The sequence below is a fragment of the Symsagittifera roscoffensis genome, chromosome 7 (genome assembly GCF_963678635.1).
Source record: "Symsagittifera roscoffensis chromosome 7, txSymRosc1.1, whole genome shotgun sequence".
Lineage (NCBI taxonomy): Eukaryota > Metazoa > Xenacoelomorpha > Acoela > Convolutidae > Symsagittifera > Symsagittifera roscoffensis.
In genome coordinates this window covers 41,994,727-42,018,892 of record NC_087068.1, presented here as the reverse complement: position 1 = coordinate 42,018,892, position 24,166 = coordinate 41,994,727, and the positions used below count along the sequence as shown (strand labels likewise).

Here is a 24,166-nt window from a genome sequence, read left to right as displayed (position 1 = left end):
GCGAATGAATGTGTCGTCCTCTTCAAGGCCAAAAAGACTCTCAAAAACACCTACGCCTGGCACAGTGGGAGAACGGTTACAGCGACGAAATGCTCCTCGGCCTCAGTCTCAACCATCTACTTCTTCAGCTACGAGACCCATAGCAGAACCTCAGAAGGGCAAGGTGATCGACCTCACAGCAGAGTCATCAAGCGAGGACTCTTTAATCACTGGACCTCAGCTTGAGTTGGTGGAGGCACCTGTTACAACGACTCAAGGATTGGCTCCCGTGGTCGCTACGTCGAAAGCTCCGGTGGTTCATCCTTTGACAAATTCCGCCTCGACATCTCCCACAGGGGCTCGAGCAACGCCTAAGGATCCGCCTATCACACTTCAGCCACAGATTTCCGGCCCCGTTCCTCAGGCTGCAGCTCCGGACCCGGCGGCTACTGGACATGCGGATGTTGACGTTCCCACCTCCCAATCTACGAGCGATTCAAACAGATCTTCTAATCGGTCCAAGAAACCGATGAGGTTTTATGGCGATCCTCTTCGCCATTCAGTCAAGAGTGTAACTGAATCCGACCCTGCAGAGTCTTCGTCACAACGTTTAATCACAGAACAGACGATTACTACGCCTTTCACCCCAATTGTTCGTAAAGGATCGCAAGTGCCTTTTCCTAGAACTAAAGAGCAAACTACTCGACTAGCATGATAAAACTTCTTAAACTTTAAAACTCACATAAACTCCGCTCTATTCGACTTATGATTGGGTTATGAGCTGACATACTAACATGTGCTAATTCTGCCTTATACATTCTGAAATTTATACAAGATAAGTTTTTCTAGAGGGGGAAGTGTCATGAGGCGACCTTCGGTACCTCATTCTACCCTATTTACTTATGTATGTTTTTTTAACAATGTCTTAAACATCTACTTATAGTGCAGTAAATTGATTCAAGGACAAATCTCACCAGTCAAATCGTTTGTCACTTGAGAACCTGAAGCGGTCACTTGCGAAAGCCTTAAGTGTGAAATCTAGTCGTTAAAACATTCTTGTTATTCAAAACAATACATTCAATCTGGAATCGTTATCCAAATGTACATTATTCTATTATATCTATTTATATATCATATTTAATTCAGTATCCGATTTTTACAATAATGTTTTCTCTACTCCAACTGAGGGAAATCTCAGACCAAAAACAGGTAAATATAAAAATGAAGCCAAACAAAAAGTAGTCCATAACAAATAAACAGAACCGAGGACAAAAACGAGTACTTACTTTGTCAGACAGTATGTAATCTAATTTTCTGTTTTTTTTTGTTTGATATATCATTTTCTTTATCTAGCCTCTGATTGTAACAATCAACTGGAAAGGTCTATTCTTTACTTGCACTCTTGCACTGAAAAGTTATTTGAGTATTTTAAAATGTTAAGGCTAATTCTCAATCAAAACAAAAGGCTAGAGTGCTGGAGAAAACTACTTATCAAGCAGTGCGCGTGAAGCGAAGAAAGTATCCTAGACGCCGAAAAACCGACTGCTGGATATTGTCGAACATGTGCATATACCTGTTTCTGGATTTGCTTAGTTCAGATATGAGTAGTTATGTTGCATAGTTCAACCGACAGCTTTTGAATGGTATTTCGTAGGTTAACCCGGTTGTATGAAAAAAATACCTGCAAGTGGTTCTTCTTTAGAAACGGTAGAAACGGTTAAAATCATCCTAGTATTCATCTTGACGCTAGCCAATCGTAATAGGGTTTAATTTTACTATCCGTTGTTTTTTTCCGGGCGAAAAAAACAGCTGTTTCAATGGCCCTCCTGAGTGTGATTTAATACATCATGATTGGCGAACGTAGATGCGATCCACTCCGCGCCCATTGGATGCCATTACGAAGGTTTTTAAACGCTAGCCATAGGGGTTGCCCAAAATGCCATAGGGGTTGCCATAGGGGTTGTTTTACTGATTTTATTTTTTTACCTGGTTAGGAAGGAAAATTCCCGCATAATGGGGGTGGAGGATAGGTGGACGCGCTGTTACTTGAGCGGTTTAGAATCAAAATCAATTAATTTTTGGGAGTTGAAAAAAAAACATTTTAAAACTATTACAAAACCAGCAGCATAACCATGAAAACAACAAAAATTAAGAAAAAACAAAAAAACCCATAAAAATCAGTCATAACTTCGCACAAAAGATGCTTTCCAATGTTCATCCTTCAAAAGATTCGATATTATAATATAATTTTTTTTTAAACTTGATTATAACGATCAACTGAAGTGGTCTCTTTTATGCTTGTAAAAGTTTTATTTGCGTGCTTATTCAAGTTGATGCTTACTTTCAATCGATCCGGAAGGGTGGAGTGATTGAAGAAAAGGCCCTATCAAGACTTGCGAGGAAGAGCAAAAAAAGTATCATGAACAACAAAAATCGATAATCATTGATTGTTAATACAGTCGTCAGCCAGGTTTTTTTTAAAAAACTTTTATGAAAAAAACCTATCAAGACGTTTACTTATTTTATATTTTTTATTACGCTCAACCCCCGCTAAGACCACCCTTTAACAACCGATTGTTTGATCAAAAAAAATCTTTTAAAAAATGCTAATTGGACAGCAAAGTTTTTAGGCTGTATCAATTTACTACATCGAAAAAAGATGCTGACTTCGTGAGTAATTCATCGTCTTTAATAGTTTAGTCGTTCCTTAAGGGTCCAAACGCCAGCCATAGGGATTGGCCAAAATGCGAAAGCCTTCCAGCCAATTTTACTGATTTATTTTTCTTACCTGGTTAGGAAGGGAAATTACCGCATAATATGGGTGAAGGATAGGTCGACCCGCTGTTAATTGAGCTGTATAGAACCAAAAACAAATAATTATTGGGAATTGAAAGAAAAAACATTTTAAAACTATTACAAAAGCAGCAGCATAACCATGAAAACACCAAAAACTAAGAAAAAACCAGAAAACTGTAAAAATCACTCATATCTTCGCACACATGATGCGTTCCATTGTTCATGCTTCAAAACATTCGATATTATAATTCACTTTAAACCTGATTATAACGATGAACTGAAGTGGTCTCTTTTGTACATGTAAAAATTTTAATTGAGGGCTTAGACAATTTAATGCTTACTTTCATTCAATCCGAAAGGGTAGAGTGATCGAAGAAAAGGCCCTATCAAGACTTCCAAGGAAGAGCAAAAAAAGTATCATGAACAACAAAAATCGATAGCCATTGATTGTTATTACAGTCGTCAGCCAGGTGTTTTTTAAACACTATTATGGAAACATCCTATCAAGACGTGCGAGGAGGAGAAAGCTGGGTTTTGTTGATCGTTTTTGCATCAATTTGGGTACAGCAAGTATGACATCAGATAGTGAAGGGCCCAACAGTGACTGCACTGAAATTACCTCTCGCTGAGTAGCAAATTTTCGAGCTAAGCATTCGAATTGGCATTTTATGGGTATCTTTAATTATCTTATTTTTTTGTTACGCTCAATCCCCGCTAAGATCACCATTTAACAACCGATTGTTTGATCAAAAAAACCCTTTTAAAAATTATAACTGGACAGCAAAGTTTTAGGGATGAATCTATTTTCTACATCGATAAAAGACGCTGACTTCGTGAGTAATTCAGCGTCTTTTATAGTTTAGTCGTTCCTTAAGGGTCCAAACGCCAGAGCCAGCCATAGAGGTTGGCCAAATTTGAAAGACTTCGAGTTTTACTGATTTATTTTTTTTACCTGGTTAGGAAGGGAAAGTCCCGCATAATGAGGGTTGAGGATAGGTGGACCCGCTGTTACTTGAGCGGTATGAAACCAAAAGCAAACAATTATTGGGAATTGAAAGAAAAAACATTTTAAAACTATTACAAAAGCAGCAACATAACCATGAAAACACCATAATATAAGAAAAAACCAAAAAAACTGTAAAAATCAGTCATACCTTCGCACATAAGATGCGTTCTAAATTTCATGCTACAAAAGATTCGATATTATAATTTAGTTTAAACCTGATTAAAACGATCAACTGAAGTGGTCTTTTTTATACTTGCAAAAATTTTATTTGAGTGCTTAGACAAGTTGATGCTTAGTTTCAATCAATCCGGAAGGGTAGAGTGATTGAAGAAAAGGCCCTATCAAGACTTGCGAGGAAGAGCAAAAAAAGTATCATGAACAACAAAAATCGATAGCCATTGATTGTTAACACAGTCGTCAGCCAGGTTTTTTTTTAAAAACTATTATGGAAATAACCTATCAAGACGTGCGAGGAGGAGTAAGCTGGGTTTTGTTGACCGTTTTTGCATCAATTTGGGCACAGCAAGTATGACATCAGATAGCGAGGGGCCCAACAGCGACTGCACTGAAGTTACCTCTCACTGAGTTGCAAATTTTCGAGCTAAGCATTCGAGTTGGCAATTTATGAGTTTCTTTACTTATTTTTTTTTATTACGCTCAATCACCGCTAAGACCACCCTTTAACAACCGATGGTTTGATCAAAAAAATTTTTTAAAATATGCTAATTGGACAACAAAGTTTTTAGGACGAATCAATTTTCTACATCGATATAAGACGCTGACTTCGTGAGTATTTCAGCGTCTTTTATAGTTTAGTGATTCCTTAAGAGTCCAAACGCCAGCCATAGGTGTCGGCCAAAATGCGAAAGCCTTACAGTTTTTTTGATTTTTTTTCACCCGGTTAGGATGGAAAACTCTCGCATAATGGGGGTGGAGGATAGGTGGACCCGCTGTTACTTGAGCAGTATAGAACCAAAAACAAAAAATTATTGAGAATTGAAATAAAATTTTTTTAAAAACTGTTACAAAACCAGCAGCATAACCATGAAAACACCAAAAATTAAAAAAAAAACTAAAAAACTGTAAAAATAAGTCATACGTTCGTACACAAGATGCGTTCCAATGTTCATGCTTCAAAACATTCGATATCATAATTTAAATGAAATCTCATTATAACGATCACTTGAAGTGGTCTCTTTTATACTTGTAAAAGTTTTATTTGAGTGCTTAGACAAGTTAATGCTTACTTTCAATCAATCCGGAAGGGTAGAGTGGTTGAAGAAAAGGCCCTATCAAGACTTGCGAGGAAGAGCAAAAAAAGTATCATGAACAACAAAAATTGATAGCCACTGATTGGTAATACAGTCGTCAGTCAGGTTTTTTTAAAAAAAAACTTTTATGGAACTAACCTATCAAAACGTGCGAGGAGGAGTAAGCTAGGTTTTGTTGATCGTTTTTGCATCAATTTGGGTACAGCAAATATGATATCAGATAGTGAGAGGCTAAACAGTGACTGACTGAAGTTACCTCTCACTGAGTTGCAAAACTTCGAGCTAAGCATTCGAATTGGTAATTTATGAGTATCTTTACTTATTTTTTTTTATCACGCTCAACCCCCGCTAAGACCACCCTTTAAAAACCGATTGTTTGATCAAAAAAATCTTTTAAAAAATGCTAATTGGACAACAAATTTTTGTGGATGAATCAATTTTCTACATCGATATAAGACGCTGACTTTGTGAGTAATTCAGCGTTTTTCATAGTTTAGTCATTCCTTAAGAGTTCAAACGCCAGCCACATGGTTTGGCCAAAATGCGAAAGCCTTCCAGTTTTACTGATTTTTTTTTCACCCGGTTAGGAAGGAAAATTCCCGCATAATGGGGGCGAAGGATAGGTGGACCCGCTGTTACTTGAGCAGTATAGAACCAAAAACAAATATTTATTGGGAAATGAAATAAAAAACATTTTAAAACTATTACAAAACCAGCAGCATAACCATGAAAACACCAAAAATTAAGAAAAAACCAAAAAAACTTTAAAAATCAGTCATACCTTCGCACACAAGATGCGTTCCAATGTTCATGCTTCAAAATATTCGATATTATAATTTAATTTAAACCTGATTATAACGATCAACTGAAGTGGTCTCTTTTATACTTGTAAAAGTTTTATTTGAGTGCTTCGTCAAGTTAATGCTTACTTTCAATCAATCCGGAAGGGTAGAGTGATTGAAGAAAAGGCCCTATCAAGACTTGCGAGGAAGAGCAAAAAAAGTATCATAAACAACAAAATCGATAGCCATTGATTGTTATTACAGTCGTCAGCCAGGTGTTTTTTGAAAACTATTGTGGAAATAACCTATCAAGACGTGCGAGGAAGAGTAAGCTGGGTTTTGTTGACCGTTTTTGCATCATTTTGGAAACAGCAAGTATGACATCAGATAGTGAGGGGCCCAACAGTGACTGCACTGAAGTTACCTCTCACTGAGTTGCAAATTTCCGAGCTAAGCATTCGAATTGGCAATTTATGAGTATCTTTACTTATTTTTTTTATCACGCTCAACCCCCGCTATGACCACCCTTTAAAAACCGATTGTTTGATCAAAAAAATCTTTTAAAAATTGCTAATTGGACAACAAAGTTTTGTGGATGAATCAATTTTCTACATCGATATAAGACGCTGACTTTGTGAGTAATTCAGCGTCTTTTATAGTTTAGTCATTCCTTAAGAGTCCAAACGCCAGCCATAGGGGTTCGCCAAAATGCAAAAGCCTTCCAGTTTTACTGATTTATTTTTTACCTGGTTAGGAAGGGAAATTCCCGCATAATGGGGGTGAAGGATAGGTGGACCCGCTGTTACTTGAGCCAAAAACAAATAATTATTGGGAATTGAAAAAAAAGACATTTTAAAACTATTACAAAAGCAGCAGCATAATCATGAAAACACCAAAAATTAAGAAAAAACCAAAAAACTGTAAAAGTTAGTCATACGTTCGCACACAAAATGCGTTCCAATGTTCATGCTTCAAAATTTTCGATATTATAATTTAAATTAAGCCTCATTATAACGATCACTTGAAGTGGTCTCTTTTATACTTGTAAAAGTTTTATTTGAGTGCTTAGACAAGTTAATGTTTAGTTTCAATCAATCAAGAAGGGTAGAGTGATTGAAGAAAAGGCCCTATCAAGACTTGCGAGGAAGAGCAAAAAAAAGTATCATGAAAAACAAAAATCGATAGCCATTGATTGTTAATACAGTCGTCAGCCAGGTTTTTTTAAAAAACTTTTATGGAAAAAACCTATCAAAACGTGCGAGGAGGAGTAAGCTGGGTTTTGTTGATCTTTTTTGCATCAATTTGGGTACAGAAAGTATGATTTCAGATAGAGAGGGGCCCAACAGTGACTGCACTGAAGTTACCTCTCACTGAGTTGCAAACTTTCGAGCTAAGCATTTTAATTGGCAATTTATGAGTATCTTTACATATTTTATTTTTTTTATTACGCTCAATCCCCGCTAAGACCACCCTTTAACAACCAATTGTTTGATCAAAAAAAATCTTTTAAAAAGTTCTAATTGAACAACAAAATTTTTAGGATGTATCAATTTTCTACATCGATATAAGACGCTGAATTCGTGAGTAATTCAGCGTCTTTAACAGTTTAGTCGTTCCTTAAGAGTCCAAACGCCAGCCATAGGGGTTGGCCAAAATGCAAAAGCCTTCCAGTCTTACTGATTTTTTTTAACTGGTTAGGAAGGAAAACTCCCGCATAAGGGGGGTGGAGGATAGGTGGACCCGCTGTTACTTGAGCGGTATAGAACCAAAAACAAATAATTATTGGGAATTGAAAGAAAAAACATTTTGAAACTATTACAAAACCAGCAGCATAACCATGAAACACCAAAAATTCAGAAAAAACCAAAAAACTGTAAAAATCAGTCTTACCTTCGCACACAAGATGCGTTCTAAATTTCATGCTACAAAAGATTCGATATTATAATTTACTTTAAACCTGATTATAACGATCAACTGAAGTGGTCTTTTTTAAACTTGTAAAAGTTTTATCTGAGTGCTTAGACAAGTTGATGCTTACTTTCAATCAATCCGGAAGGGTAGAGTGGTTGAAGAAAAGGCCCTATCAAGACATGCGAGGAAGAGCAAAAAAAGTATCATGAACAACAAAAATCGATAGCCATTGATTGTTAATACAGTCGTCAGCCAGGTTTTTTTAAAAAACTTTTATGGAAATAACCTATCAAGACGTGCGAGGAAGAGTAGGCTGGGTTTTGTTGACCGTTTTTGCATCAATTTGGGTACAGCAAGTATGACATCAGATAGTGAGGGGCCCAACAGTGACTGCACTGAAGTTACCTCTCACTGAGTTGCAAATTTCCGAGCTAAGCATTCGAATTGGCAGTTTATGAGTATCTTTACTTATTGTTTTATCACGCTCAACCCCCGCTAAGACCACCCTTTAAAAACCGATTGTTTGATCAAAAAAATCTTTTAAAAATTGCTAATTGGACAACAAAGTTTTGTGGATGAATCAATTTTCTACATCGATATAAGACGCTGACTTTGTGAGTAATTCAGCGTCTTTTATAGTTTAGTCATTCCTTAAGAGTCCAAACGCCAGCCATAGGTGTTGGCCAAAATGCAAAAGCCTTTCAGTTTTACTGATTTGTTTTTTACCTGGTTAGGAAGGGAAATTCCCGCATAATGGGGGTGAAGGATAGGTGGACCCGCTGTTACTTGAGCCAAAAACAAATAATTATTGGGAATTGAAAGAAAAGACATTTTAAAACTATTACAAAAGCAGCAGCATAACCATGAAAACACCAAAAATTAAGAAAAAACCAAAAAACTGTAAAAGTTAGTCATACGTTCGCACACAAAATGCGTTCCAATGTTCATGCTTCAAAATTTTCGATATTATAATTTAAATTAAGCCTCATTATAACGATCACTTGAAGTGGTCTCTTTTATACTTGTAAAAGTTTTATTTGAGTGCTTAGACAAGTTAATGTTTAGTTTCAATCAATCAAGAAGGGTAGAGTGATTGAAGAAAAGGCCCTATCAAGACTTGCGAGGAAGAGCAAAAAAAAGTATCATGAAAAACAAAAATCGATAGCCATTGATTGTTAATACAGTCGTCAGCCAGGTTTTTTTTAAAACCTTTTATGGAAAAAACCTATCAAAACGTGCGAGGAGGAGTAAGCTGGGTTTTGTTGATCTTTTTTGCATCAATTTGGGTACAGAAAGTATGATTTCAGATAGAGAGGGGCCCAACAGTGACTGCACTGAAGTTACCTCTCACTGAGTTGCAAACTTTCGAGCTAAGCATTTTAATTGGCAATTTATGAGTATCTTTACATATTTTATTTTTTTTATTACGCTCAATCCCCGCTAAGACCACCCTTTAACAACCGATTGTTTGATCAAAAAAAAATCTTTTAAAAAGTTCTAATTGAACAACAAAATTTTTAGGATGTATCAATTTTCGACATCGATATAAGACGCTGAATTCGTGAGTAATTCAGTGTCTTTAACAGTTTAGTCGTTCCTTAAGAGTCCAAACGCCAGCCATAGGGGTTGGCCAAAATGCAAAAGCCTTCCAGTTTTACTGATTTTTTTTTTAACTGGTTAGGAAGGAAAACTCCCGCATAAGGGGGGTGGAGGATAGGTGGACCCGCTGTTACTTGAGCGGTATAGAACCAAAAACAAATAATTATTGGGAATTGAAAAAAAAAACATTTTGAAACTATTACAAAACCAGCAGCATAACCATGAAACACCAAAAATTCAGAAAAAAACCAAAAAACTGTAAAAATCAGTCATACCTTCGCACACAAGATGCGTTCTAAATTTCATGCTACAAAAGATTCGATATTATAATTTACTTTAAACCTGATTATAACGATCAACTGAAGTGGTCTTTTTTAAACTTGTAAAAGTTTTATCTGAGTGCTTAGACAAGTTGATGCTTACTTTCAATCAATCCGGAAGGGTAGAGTGATTGAAGAAAAGGCCCTATCAAGACTTGCGAGGAAGAGCAAAAAAAGTATCATAAACAACAAAATCGATAGCCATTGATTGTTATTACAGTCGTCAGCCAGGTGTTTTTTGAAAACTTTTATAGAAATAACCTATAAAGACGTGCGAGGAGTAGTAAGCTGGGTTTTGTTGATCTTTTTGCATCAATTTGGGTACAGCAAGTATGACATCAGATAGCGAGGGGCCCAACAGTGACTGCAATAAAGTTACCTCCTACTGAGTTGCAAATTTTCGAGCTAAGCATTCGAAATGGCAATTTATGAGTATCTTTATTCATTTAAATTTTTTTTATTACGCTCAACCCCCGCTAAGACCACCCTTTAACAACCGATTGTTTGATCAAAAAAATCTTTTGAAAAATGCTAATTGGACAAAAAAAGTTTTTAGGATGTATCAATTTCTACATCGATATAAGACGCTGACTTCGTGAGTAATTCAGCGTCTTTAACAGTTTAGTCGTTCCCTAAGGGTCCAAACGCCAGCCATAGGGGTTGGCCAAAGTGCAAAAGCCTTCCAGTTTTACTGATTTATTTTCTACCTGGTTAGGAAGGAAAAATCCCGCATAAGGGGCGTGGAGGATAGGTGGACCAGCTGTTACTTGAGCGGTATAGAAACAAACACAAATAATTATTGGGAATTGAAATAAAAAACATTTTAAAACTTTTACAATACCAGCAGCATAACCATGAAAACACCAAAAATTAAGAAAAAACCAAAAAACTAAAAATAAGTCATACCTTTGCACACAAGATGCGTTCCAATGTTCATGCTTCAAAAGATTCGATATTATAATTTATTTTAAACCTGATTATAACGATCAACTGAAGTGATCTTTTTTATACTTGTAAAAGTTTTAATTTGAGTGCTTAGACAAATTGATGCTTACTTTCAATCGATCCGGAAGGGTGGAGTGATTGAAGAAAAGGCCCTATCAAGACTTGCGAGGAAGAGCAAAAAAAGTATCATGAACAACAAAAATCGATAATCATTGATTGTTAATACAGTCGTCAGCCAAGGTTTTTTTTAAAAAACTTTTATGAAAAAACCTATCAAGACGTTTACTTATTTTATATTTTTTTATTACGCTCAACCCCCGCTAAGACCACCCTTTAACAACCGATTGTTTGATCAAAAAAAATCTTTTAAAAAATGCTAATCGGACAACAAAGTTTTTAGGATGTATTCATTTTCTACATCGATATAAGACGCTGACTTCCTGAGTAATTCAGCGTCTGATTAATAATTTAGTCGTTCCTTGAGGGTCCAAATTGCATTGTTTTCTCACACATTTTTTTTTGCCGAAACGCTTTTCCTTGTTTTTTGTGCAATCAGCTAGAATAATGTAGGCATTCAAAGATTAGACTCATAATTTTACTGGCTTGAGAAATATTGGCAAGTTTTATATACGCAGAGAATTTTTAAAAGAAAACGAATTATGTTTCATATTATAAATCTAGAATCATCGAACCGATGCCGTTCGTTTGTTTTACCATGCAAACAAATGTTTGAGAATTTAACGCATCAAAAAAAAATTTGAAAGAATTAAATTCAAAAACTGGTTCGAGTGTATACTCTTTCCGGTCAACGCAAAAATGTTTTGCAAAGACTTTAGATTCCTCGAAAAAGGTTGGATTAGCTAACTAACGCAATTTCGGATATTTATAAAAATGAAATGTTAGGGAACGTGGAATTAAACAATTGAACGGTAAAAATTTTTGCTTCTAGACATCTCCCATTTGGTGAACAACGCAAACTATGCGTCAAAAAGGAAGAGTGTCAAAAAGGGTGCCAAAAAACCCAAAGGGTGTCAAAATTCCGGAAGGGTGTCAGAAAAAATTTCAGAAGTGTCCTGATTTCGCCAATTCGGAAGAGTATCAAAACGGCCCATACGGAAGGGTCCAAATCCGAGAGGAATTCAAAAAAACTAATTCTGAAGAGTCTCAAAACGGCAACCCGAGAATGCCCATTTCCGCCAATCCAGAAAGGTTCAATCTGAAAGAGTCTCAAAAACGCCAATCTGGATAATTCCCGAATTTTCCAGTCGGGAAAAACCCTGTTTCAGGAGAAGTTCCAATCAGGAAGAGTTCCAATCCAATAGGACCTCAAAAATATCCAGAAGATTCACAATTTTGCCAAATGGAAGGATCTCAAAAACGTCAACCCAAAACGATTACAATTTCGCCATTTCTGAACTGTTCCGATTTTGGCAATTTGAAAGGGTCTCCGAAAACAATAATTGGGATTGATCCACTAATTTAGCAGTCTGGAAGGTTCCCAGCCGGAAGGATCTCAAAAACGCCAATTTTGAACGGTCTCAAAACGGCAACCCGAGAACTCCCGCTTTCGCAGTTCGGAGTGTAGCCAATCCGGAAGTGTCTCAAAGACGCCAATCCGGAAGAATCTCAAAAACTCCAATCCGGAAGGATGACGCTTAGATCAATCCAGAAGGTTCCCGATTTTGGCAACCCGGATGTTTCCCGAATTTGACGACCTGTAAAGGTCTTAATTTTGTCCGCTTGGAAGAGTTCCGATTTCACCAATCCCTTAAGGGCCCCAATTTGGATGGGTCGCAAAAACGCCAATTCGGATAGGTTTTAAAACGCCAAGCCGGAAAGATTGATTATTCGCCAATTCAGAAGGGTCCCGATTCGGAAGTGTCTCAAAAACATCAACCCAGAAGATTCTCAAAAACGCCAATCGGAAAGAATCCCGATTTCGCCTATCTGGAAAGGTTTCAATCCAGAAAAATTATTGAAACGCCAAGTGCCTGTTTCACCAATCCGGAAGAGTCCCAAAAATTCCAATCTAGAAGAATCACGTTTGGGTCAACCCGGAAGGATCCCGATTTTGTCAAACTGGAAATCTCCCGAATGGCAATCTGAAAAGGTCCCCATTGGAGAGGATTTCAAATTTTCCAATCCTGAAGTATCTCAAAAACGCCAATCCGGAAGAGTCTCCAAAACTCCAATCCGGAAAGATGACGATTAGCTCAATCCGGAAGGGAAGCGATTTCGCCAACCCGGAAGGCTCCAGATTTTGCCAACCTGGCAGATTCCCAATTTCGCTATTATGGAAGGGTCTCTATAGGAGAGGATCTCAAAAACTTCAACCCGGAAGGATTATGAATTCAAAATTTCTGAATGGTTCCGACTTCGCCGATATGAAAGGGTCTGCGAAAACGATAATTGGGAATGATTCCCTTTTTTAGGAGTCTGGAAGGTTCACAATCCGATTGCGTCTCATAAACGCCAGTTCGGAAGCGTCTCAAAACTGCCACCCAAGAGTGTACCGATTTCGTCAATCCGGAAAACTCCCAATCCGGGAGTATCTCGAAAACGCCTATCGGGAGGAGTCTCAAAAACCAACTCCAATTCGGAAGGATCATGATTGACTCAATCCGGAAGGCTCCAAATTTTGCCAACCTAACAGGGTCCCAATTTTGCCAATCTGTAAAGGTCCCTATTGTACAGGATCTCTAAAACTTCAACCCAGAAGGGTTACGAATTCAAAATTTCTGAATGGTTCCGATTTCACCAATCTGAAATGGTCTCCGAAAACGATAATTGGAAGGATCACCTATTTTAGCAGTTTGAAAGGTTCTCAATCCGGAAGGGTCTCAAAAATGCCAATTGGGAAAGGTCTCAAAACGGCATCGCGAGAGAGTCCCGGTTTGGGCAATCCGGAAAACTCCCAATCCGGAGTATCTCGAAAACACAAATCCGCAAAAGAATCAAAAACTCTAATCCGGCAGGATCACGATTAGCTCAATCCGGAAGGGTACCGATTTCGCCAACCCGGATTGCTGCAAATTTTGTCAACCTGGCAGGGTCCCAGTTTTGCCAATGTGGAAGGGTTCTTATTTCACCAATACGGATGAGACCCAATTCGGAGGGGTCTCAAAATCGCCACATCGGAAGTGTTTTAAAACTCGAAACCAGAAGGATTGCAAATTCGACAATCCAGAAGGATCCCAATCCGGAAGTTTGTCAAAATAGTCAATACGGAGGAGTCTCAAAAACGCCACTTTGGAAGTGCTATAAAACGCCAAACCGGAAAGATTGCTACTTCGACAGTCCAGAAGGATCCCGATCCGGAAGTTTGTCAAAATAGTCAAGGGATAGGTCGTAGGGTCTTGAATTCACAAATTTGGGAAGTGACTGTTTCACCAAACCGGATGGGTTGTATTTAGGCCAATCATGAAGGGCAACAATCCCGAACTGTATAAAAAACTACGTCAGAAGTGTCTCGACTTCGCCAATCCGGAAGGATCCCAATTTCACCAACCAGGAAGTGTCCCAATTTCGCCATTCAGGAAAAGATCCAATCCCACGAAAAAGTCTCAAAAACGCCAATCCAGGAGGGCCCGATTCCACTAACCCGGTAGTTTTCCGAATCCGGACAAATCTCAAAAAATCCAATCTTGAGGGGTAACTAATTCGTCATTTCGGAAGCGTCCCTGTTTAACTTATCCGGATATATCCCGATTTTGCCAATCCCGAATGGTTAAAATCCGGAACTTTCTCAGAAACGACAGTTCTGAAAGGTCTGAAAACGGCAAACCACAAGTTCCCGATCTTGAGGAGTCTCGAAAACGCCAATCTAGGTAGTTTCTGGTTTCGCCAGTCCGGAAAAGTATCTGTTCCAGAAATCAAGAAGAGTCCCAATCCAGAAGGACGCCAGAAACGATTTCGCCAAGCCGGAAATTTCCCAATCAGGAAGTGTCTCAAAAACGCCAACCCGGAAGGGTCACGGTTTGTAGGCCAATCCGGAAGAGTCCCGATTTCGCCAGCCCGGAAAATGCTGACTTCGTCAACTTGGTAAGGTCTCAATTTCGCCAATCTGGAGGGGTCCCGATTTCACCAATCCCAAAGGATCCCAATCCGGCGAAAGAAACTCAAAAACATCAATCTGGGAGGGCCCGATTTCGTCAATCCCGAACGGTTACAATCCGGAAGGTTCTCAAGGACACCAAATCTGAAGGGTCTGGAAACGGCAACCAGTCATAGAGTGTCCCGGTTTAACCAATTCAGAAAATTCTCAATCCGGAAGTTTCATAATTTAGCAAATCAAGAAGAGCCTTACTTCACCAATTGGTAAGAGTTCAAAATCGCCCATTTGAAAGGGTCTCAAATTCGCCAATCCGAAAGGGTCCCAAACCGGAAGATACTTGAAATCACCACTCTGCAATGGTCCTAATTTTGCAAATCCGCGCGTGTCCCAAGACCCTTGAACTGGAAGGATCGGAAATTAGGCCCTCCGGCGTAGATCCGGAAGGATAAAATTTAAACCCTTTTCATTACGCAAACGGAACGTCGCATCGCAGATGCGCATACCGAACACCTCAGAAAAAAAATTATTAGGAAATCAGAATACGTTTGCGAATCATACACGACACAAAAACTAATGACAGCACTTGTGACTTGTCCATAGATAACGAAAAAGTAAATTAATGTAAGATCAATTCAAACTGAGACCCAGGGATTTGCGAATCTTTATCAGAACACCAAAGAAACACATTGTATTGATATCTTCGGATGGTAGTTCGATAAAAAACTTTGTTTGGAGGAGTGGTTTTCCCGAGTGATTAAGTAGATCCAGCTCGAGCAAGCCTGAGGCAGATGAGTAGAGAAACACTGGTTGAGTGCAAAAAAAAACTTTTTCTTTCAGGAAAAAAAGCTCTCCAGTTTTGTCTCCTCAACACTGCACTGAACATTAGGAAAACTAATCGATTTTCAAACAAGCAACAACTTAGTTGCATTATTTGGCCTTGTTTAAAAAAAAATTTTTTTTTCATTTTCAAAACCTGATATCAACCCCTGATACTGGTAAAACCGATTTGAAATCATCAATTGTGCTTGCAATTGATTTAACAACCAACTGTTATCTACAGCGCATTTACTGAATGTTCATTGCAGGTAAAATTTAGAAGAAAAAAAAGTTTCGCGGTCACTTGGAATTTTAATTCAAGCAAATCATCGTGTTTTGTTAGAGTTATTATTCAGTATCGCGCAACGTTCATTAGAATACAAGAAGAGGTGATTGATACTAGATGATCAATAAGGATGATGAGTCTAGACACATCAAAGATAGCTAAAATGTGTGATAGCTGTTGGAAATTCATACCAAAACAGATAAAAATCTCAATGAGCGACACCTTTGTGGCGAGGAGCTGAGAGGCTCGAATCAAGAAGGAGAAGAAAGAACACTTTAGAAGAAATGGTCAAAACCAGAATCCAGAACTTCTCCGAAGGCAAGTCGAAACCAGCAAGTTTGGAAAAAGAGATGTACCAGAGTCCAGTTAACGATGAAGTTTTTGAGGAAGAGAGAATCAAGGAGACCAAGGTGACAGAGTTGGCTAACAGGAAAAACTACTCCTGTAGAACAAAGACATAACTTTGCAATTTCAAAGGAGCACTAGCTTTCATACGTCTCAATTGGAAAACCCTTGAGTGAGAGTTAGCCCACGGAGTGAGAGTTGCAATTTACTTAACAATCAACTGTTGCCTGCAGCACATTAACTGAATGTTCATTGTAGGTATATTTAAAAAAAATTATTTTCGCGTTCACAAAAATGAGCGCCTTACAAAAATTGACAGTTAATTTTCTCTCAGAGAGACCAAAAGGCTCTCTGACTATTTTTTTCCCATTCTTGGTGGGAACAGGGGCTGACAATGAAACCGGCCAGCCAGCACAATCCAATTTTGAGGAGGAAGATGATCAAGATTACAGATCAAATTTTAACTTTGACAGTTTGACTAATGAAAATGAAAAAACTGTGATAACAGAAAGTGGCAGCTCAGACCAGTTGAAAGAATCAGAAAGATCAATACGCTTTGAAGTGGCATACAGAAAACGAGTGATTTCTTAGCGAAGACTACGTCGGGCAACCATGTTAGTGTGACCATGACTTCAGCAGCCAGCCATTAAAAACACTGAAGCAGGTGGAAGCAGAGTGAGAAAAACCTTCAAGTCACAAGGACGGGCACGGGTCCCGACCAATTCCAGGCTGCTTGTCACGAAGAGAAAAACGCCATACCTCTCAAAGTCCTTGATACCTGATGGGTAAGCAGTGAATGGAGCCTTGACGAGGATCATAGATAAAATGGAGGATCAAGAGCAACACTTAGGGATGACTTGTGAAGCTGAACAGCAAGAAAAACGCTTAGTAGACAGGACGCCATGATGAATAGGCGCATTCAGACCATAATGAACAGACTGGATGATCTAGTGAACTCTGGAAACAGGCCTCGAAGCAGCAGAACAGGCTCAAGGCAGGGTTTTCCAGCTAGCAAACACCCCCCCCCCCCCCATAACTTTTTGTCTAGAGCCCTCTCAAACACTTCCAGAGAAACAAAAATTGGCAATGTCCCCGAATCAAACAATTGGCTAATTTGGAATGCCTAACCAACTGGAAGAGAAGGCTCGTCAGGAGGGAGCTACATGAAACCGAGAAAAGGCTCATCCGAAGGACACTAACAACCGGGATATTCTATAGCAATCAATGGTTTACAGTCCTGAGACCCACAACTGTGCAGGGTACAATCAAGACACTACAGCAATAACAACGTCATTCAAGCCGAGACGTTCTGGACAAGACTATCGAGAATCACTGATTGCAGCGAGAAGTCGAAAAGACTCTGAAAGAAGTCAAGATGTTCTCAGGACGAAACGGATATTTCTGTAGACACTTGGATAGAGGTGACAAAGGAAGGCAGGAATGAAGCGCACTCACTAACAACTTGGAAAGAACTGCCGTAAACTGTAAGATATCAAAAATTTCTATCAGGGAAACAATGTTTCAAAAAAAACTTTCTGGATAACAATAGGTCGTGACAAGTGTTACAAAAAACGCGAAGATGAAACAAAAAACCAATTCCTAGATGACTTGTAAATTCTTAGACCTCGAAGCCAACCAGATCAACCTAACAGTGGATTGAAGTTGGCAGTAGCCTCTAAACGCGTAGATTGTGATAAATGATGCTGAACATGGAACTAGTTTCAGAACTCATTACCTTCCGCTCTCTACTGATGCACCAACACGAGAGAAGTTGAAGCTAAACTGAGAAACATCTGCTTCTGAAGTCCGATTTTTACATGATCAATTATTGCAATTTTAACAATGGATCTGCAAGTCAGGGTAAACAAATTTGGTACAATCACAGGGTTGACATGGACAAAAGAAACTCTTTTGCAAACTGCTGTTCCACGGATCATCGTGTATCAGCATGTCTAATATACAAGCGGGTTAGAAGGAAATCATTTTTTGCCTCGACGATGAAAATGTATCAAAAATCGATTATGAAATTTTCAAAAGAGGGTTCATCTACAATTTTGGGCCTCAGTGCTTCTTTTACAACTTGGAAAGCCATTTTAAATCTGGCTGTCCGTATTTCTCGGATATAGTGGCGGTTATTAATCATCCCAGACATGAGGAGGCGCTCTACTGAAAACAAAATCAGGAGTGCACGCGTGAAGAATGCAGCAGAAACTGCAAAGAGGGAGAAACTTCATGTGATGGTGCCAATTAAAATGAATGCAGTAAAAGAGCAAGCGAACGGAATTGAACCTGAAACTTCGGGATAGATAACCAAGCAGCACTCAGAGACTCAATGAAAGAGTTCTACAGGAATCGGCAACAACGGAGACTACTTGGAGGGTCAAGCTGGAGTTGGATAATGAGAGAATGCGGACAAACTTAATGCTTTTAAAGCATCCTGAGTAGAAGAGACCAAAGCACCTAGCAGTTTGATTTAAAATAGGGCAGCAAATACATTCGATAAACTCGGTGGCTGGTCATCACTTGATCAGGAGTTTGAGTAAACCGTTAGATTTCTCCATGATGCACATCGATCTTTTTGCAGATTATATGCCGCAAAGAGAACCAGGAACCGTGTCAAAGGCTTTGCCAGCTCTGTTGGTCACAGGTGGTACTCAGACCATGAAACTCAATAGGCGTCATGAAGAGGTCTTCGGAAAACATCAAATAATGCTCAAAGCGGATGGGTTCAACATGTACACCAATACCTATGTTATGACAGACAGTGACCAGGTGGGACAAATGTACCTAGGTTAAGACGAAGTGAAGCCAACCATCCATCGGCCATCATCGAATCGTCTTTCGATTCATACATTCAGCCAGTCATCCCGCTAAGCATTGAGCCATTCATCTATTAATCCATCCTTTCAGTCCGCTATTCGTCGAATCGGCCAGTCACTTTTTCAGCTATCTGAGATTATGGATGCTACAAACATCTGAATTTCTTCCAGGAGTTTTTTTTTGCTTACAAAGATGAACTTTTTTCTATAAACTGGTTTTTTTGAGTTTTGCTTAATGTGCTCTTTTTCTTCACAAGCTTAATTGAAACTAAAAATCAAATTTTCACTTATTTTGTTTCGATTTTTGAGGCAAAAGTTTAGTTGTATTAGTGTGTTCAAAAAATGATTGGTTTTTGTGTGAAACTATAAAATATCCACTGTAAGCTCGTTCCAAAACAGGAAATGCTTATTTTGATTTATTTATAGTGACGGAAAATATAACAGTAAGTCCCGACACGAGAACTTGATTTGTTTACGTGTTTTACGTTTGTTTTTGGCGTTTTTCCAGCGGATCTTTCTCTCTTTACTAGGAAATGACCGTATTTCATACAAAAAATTTCATTTTTTAATTTTCGAGTTATTCTCTTTATAGCACTTTAATGTTAGAAGCTTAGGATTCCTAGTTTGCGATGGGCAAATTTTTGCTGGTAGCTGTTTTAATGTGGTAGCCCGGGTAGTGATGGGGTAACAGGTTGTTGTTGTTTTTGTTGATATTGTTGTTGCTGTGGTTTTTGTTTTGTTGTGGTCTTACAGCTTTGGAGTTGATCCACTTTCGTTTCCGTAGAAAAGTTTCCAGTTGTTTTTGCCCCGTTTGCAGTTGCACGCAGTTTTCCATGCGCAGATGTTGTTTTCTGTGAAATTTTCGAGTCCAATTTTTTTGAAGCCGACAGATGTGTCTATCTGGTTTGCGACTCGGTATATTTGAAAAGCGAATTCTCCCTGTGTATTTTGCGTTCTTACGCTAGCGAGAATAAAATTCCTGTTTGTTCACAAGTTCGAATGCGGGTACTGCGACAGATCTGGGAGCACTTCTCTTGTATGCTCTAGGCTTGAGAGAAGAAGAAAATCGGGTAATTGCAAGAATATGGGATGCGAAAGTATATTGCGATATCATAACAGTTGATGTACTCATTTTGTGAGCTGGTTGTAATCCATTTCAGTAATGCTCCAAATGGTTGTAATACAGATTGTTTTCATCATGTGCTTACAAGCAGTTTGTGGATGGAAATCAGAACAGAAATTACTTCAGCCCTATCGTTGTTTTGATGTGAAGTCAGAGGGATATTTACTCGATCAGCTGCAGAACTGTATTTTTGGTCAATTTTTGATTGATTGAATTTATGTTTTTTTATCGGGATAGATGTTGCGGTGATTCCAAATGAGTCGCGGTTTTGCATATTCTTCGTTCTTCAGTTGTTCTTGTCCGGGTTCTACCAAAGGTTCGATAGAATTTGTAAGAAAGCTGGCTCCAGCAATTTGCAACATCGATTCTTGAACTTATGAGTCAAGAGGCAACCACGGCTAACCTCGTAAATCAATTCTTATCCGAAGCTGTTATTAGTTATTTAAACTTTGGGAAACAACTTGAACTTTTTTGTCACACAACGTGCCTCACACAACATGCCACTTTTTTTCACACAACTTGCCTTTTTCCAAAAAACTCCTCAATGGATACTTGATATCTTTGAAAATTCCTTTTTCACTACTTCAATAGCAAGACAAATAAATTTTCTCCAGTTTTTAATCGTAAGAAAAATCTCAAAATCAGTAAATCAATTTTGAAATTGAAAAATGAAAAGTTTTCAACCCTTTCCTGGGCATATTTCCAGGGATTACATTCATTTATACAAAAAATCAATCATTTTTGTTCAATTGTTCAAGTAGAGTAACAAACAAATCCAAGCACACAGGCAGGATAGACTTTTAATAGAATGGATGTTTTTAGAACACAAAAATGGACTGAAAAGATTCTAACGACGATAACTCAATCTACGCGCTAAGTGTGATGATGGTAGCGGTACAATATTTTATTTGGCAAAAAAAAACAATTTATCATTGTGTTCCTTGTCATTTCTGAGTTCTGTGGCACTAAAAAAAACTATTGCGTAAGCCATATTAACTATACATCTTTAAAGAAAACAAAAGATAGGATTATGAGTTTAAATAGGTCTTGTTAAATAAGGTCGTCGTTGCTTTCTTGTATATCTGTACAATGATCGATGATGACACTTACAATCATTTAGATCCCCACAAAAAATAGTCGATGCCTTCTGGTAGTTTTCGCGACTTTGCTAAAAAACCAGTAGCAATTCTCTCAGTTTTCAGTTTTTTTGATCCAAGGATTAAACCGGTTAATTTAACTTTTAGGTATTCGTAGCTCAATGGTTCCAGGTTGAATTTCGATCTAATGAAACCAATATTAGTGCTTCGTTTGCCAAATGCCATTGAGCCAATTTGATCATCTTTTCTTTTTTCGTCTCCCTCGTTTTTTTGCTCCACTTGATCTTGAAATGTAATTGGAATGAGTGCAAAAAATACGATGAAGCCTAGAAGTGTAATTGTAGCGAAGTAATTCTGAAACAAAACAAAACAGCCTGACGAAATTTAAATCAACCTGAACAATGTTAGCATGAGTCTCAATAGCTTTTTTATATAACTGTTGAGCTGTTAGCTACAGTCACGGGACAGAAGTTGCAACTTTTTGATTTCAACGAGCAAATGAACGAATTTTTCACGTTTCTTCACGTTTTTGCCGTTTTCTCTGCTACTATTCAAAATATAGGATTGAAAAATTGCCATATGCTAGATGAAATTAGTTGGAATGGCTTAGGTGGGCCAAAATTTGAGAAATCTGCTTCTTATTGCGTGATATAGCCAGTATAACAATATAAGCTCTAGTTTTAGGGGTGTTCTAGCTGTGGAAACATCCTCGCAAACTAAATTAGAAATTCGCATTCAATAGCTAAAAATAGTATTTTGGGAAGCTGATGAACATGGCGTACTCTTTAAGCTGTCAAAAAATGACAGATAACATATTTGAAAGAGTTTTTTGGTCGGGCGTCAAGAAACGGTCATATCTGTTTTGAAGCCTCATATATTAAAATTAGCGGGAGCTTATACCAGGAATATAAAGACAGTTTTTAGACAACTTAACTGCTAATAAGAAACCTGTGCATAGATTAGAACAGTATCTTTTCCGAAATATTTGCCGGAACATTTCTTTTCTTGACTTATTCTGTTAATCAGCGCAAAATTGTTGATGAAATTTTAGCCGTTTTTGTACGCCGGACCAAAAAGTTTGTTCAATTTTGTTATCGATCAATTCAAATTTCTGATGTTCTATACGAGGATATTTCCACAGCTAGAACACCTCTAAAACTAGTTATGTTTTTCTGGCTAATTCTCGCGTTAAAATTATATTTCTCAAATTTCGGCCCTGCTGAGCCCTTCCAAACAATTTTTTCTCGCATATGCCAAAATATCAATTCTATATTTTGAATAGTTGCAGAGAAAACGGCAAAAACATGAACAAAAAACCGTTCAATTGCTCGTTTAAGTAAAAAAATGCACTTTCTATGTCGCATGGCTGTATTAGCTGGTTATTGTTCAAAGAAATTAAAGAGTATTTGTGCTTTAGGTGATTTTTTTGTTCACTCAGTTTTTGACGTTTTAACAAAGCGTTTTTGACAGAATTTATAATAATCTAAAAAATAATGTTTTCTCGAGCTGAAATTTGAAAAGTTATATTTGTCTATGATCAATTTTAACACAATTATGACTGCTCAAACTTGCTAATTTGGCCAAATTTTGAGAGTTAATAAGCGATAGTTTGCGTTCGTATAACACGTGTAAGCGGCGGATTCATGCATTCCAAATGTAATTGAAACAAGTCATTTGGTTGTGCTATTAAGATACAGGGCGCTAAAACGTCTCTTTGTAGTTACATTAGTGCGTGGGGAATATATTTTTGTAAAATTGAAAAAAAGTCCCAAAAGCAGTCAAAATATTCCGGGCTTTGCCTGGTTTACAATTTTTCCTTAACCTACAGTTTAACATGTTTTATTTAAAACAATTGGAGAGAGGTTTTTGTGCAGCAAAGAAACAAGACTTCTCGCATCAAGGCGGGGCCTTGAATGTTCCTACTGCATTTTAAGGTCTATCAGCTAATGATCACTTTAAAAAACGGAAAATTAGAAAAAAAAGTATGTATATTTTTTTCTAATAAATAAGAAACACAAAAACCCTTTTTATCCCAAAAATAATCAGTTTTGCGTTTTTTTAATCAAAAGTTGACGCCGAAGTAATTGATAAGAAGTTATATAAAAAAGACTTTTCCACAGCCCAACAAAAACCAATAGGATAAAATCTGCAAAAAAAAACTCAGAACGTTCAAAAGTTGTTTTTAATCTAAACATTTGAGTCTAAACTGAATTTTTTCGACTATCAAACCGAAATATAATCATTTATACAAATTTTTGTAGGATTTCTTCTCCCTAATTTTTTGTCGGGTTCCGTAAAATTGTTTTTTTTAAGAGTCGTTTGCTTAAATTTTTCGTATCAAAAAATTAGGTAGTTTGAAGGTAATGCTTGATTAACTAAAAAAGCAAAATGACCAATTGGTGTGTAAAACTTATTTGCAATACACAAAAAATTGCTTAAAAAATGTATATTAATTCTGGTGAAATTCGGTAAACTTTTGTTCTTTTCACTTTTTGTCAGATCTTAACCCAATCTGAGAAAAAACCCGTTTGAATTCTCCACCGTTGTTTGTCGTGTCCCACTAATTTAAAACAGCACTGTTTACACCAAAAGGCATGCCTCAATTTAATTCGAAACGATTTGTAAGACGGATTTAGTCTCCGATTACGCGTAATAAGAACGAATTGCATCAGGCACTAATTGTCCCAATTTGGCCAAACTAGCAAAATTTAAATTCCCATAGTTTTTCGAAAATTAATTACAGGTGAAATATCTCTTTCAATTTGAGCTCAAGAAAACAATTTATTTTGGATGATATAAAAAAATCCAGTCTTAAATTCCTGGTTGAAAAGTTTTATGTTTGTTTGGAGACAAAAACCACCCCGAGGACAACTATTCAAAAGTCGAAACAATAATTGTTTTTTTTTTGAGTATACACTAGCTTTTTCAGCTTTTTCGCGAAAAATTTGAGCGGGCAACAAAAAATTCCATGAATTTTTGCTAAATTTTCAACCCATAAAAGAAAAAAAAGTTGTGAA

At 37.6% G+C, this 24,166-nt stretch overlaps 2 protein-coding genes across 2 annotated transcripts in view; one reads left to right on the top strand and one right to left on the bottom strand.

Moving 5' to 3' along the window:
• The window catches only part of LOC134851347 (alkyldihydroxyacetonephosphate synthase, peroxisomal-like), a 181,910-nt gene that overhangs the window by 110,437 nt on the left and 47,307 nt on the right, over positions 1-24,166 (bottom strand). The window lies entirely within an intron of this gene.
• On the top strand, positions 5-694 carry LOC134852038 (uncharacterized). Its single transcript, XM_063868317.1, has one exon. It carries the CDS (start codon positions 5-7, stop codon positions 692-694), a length of 690 nt encoding a protein of 229 aa, XP_063724387.1.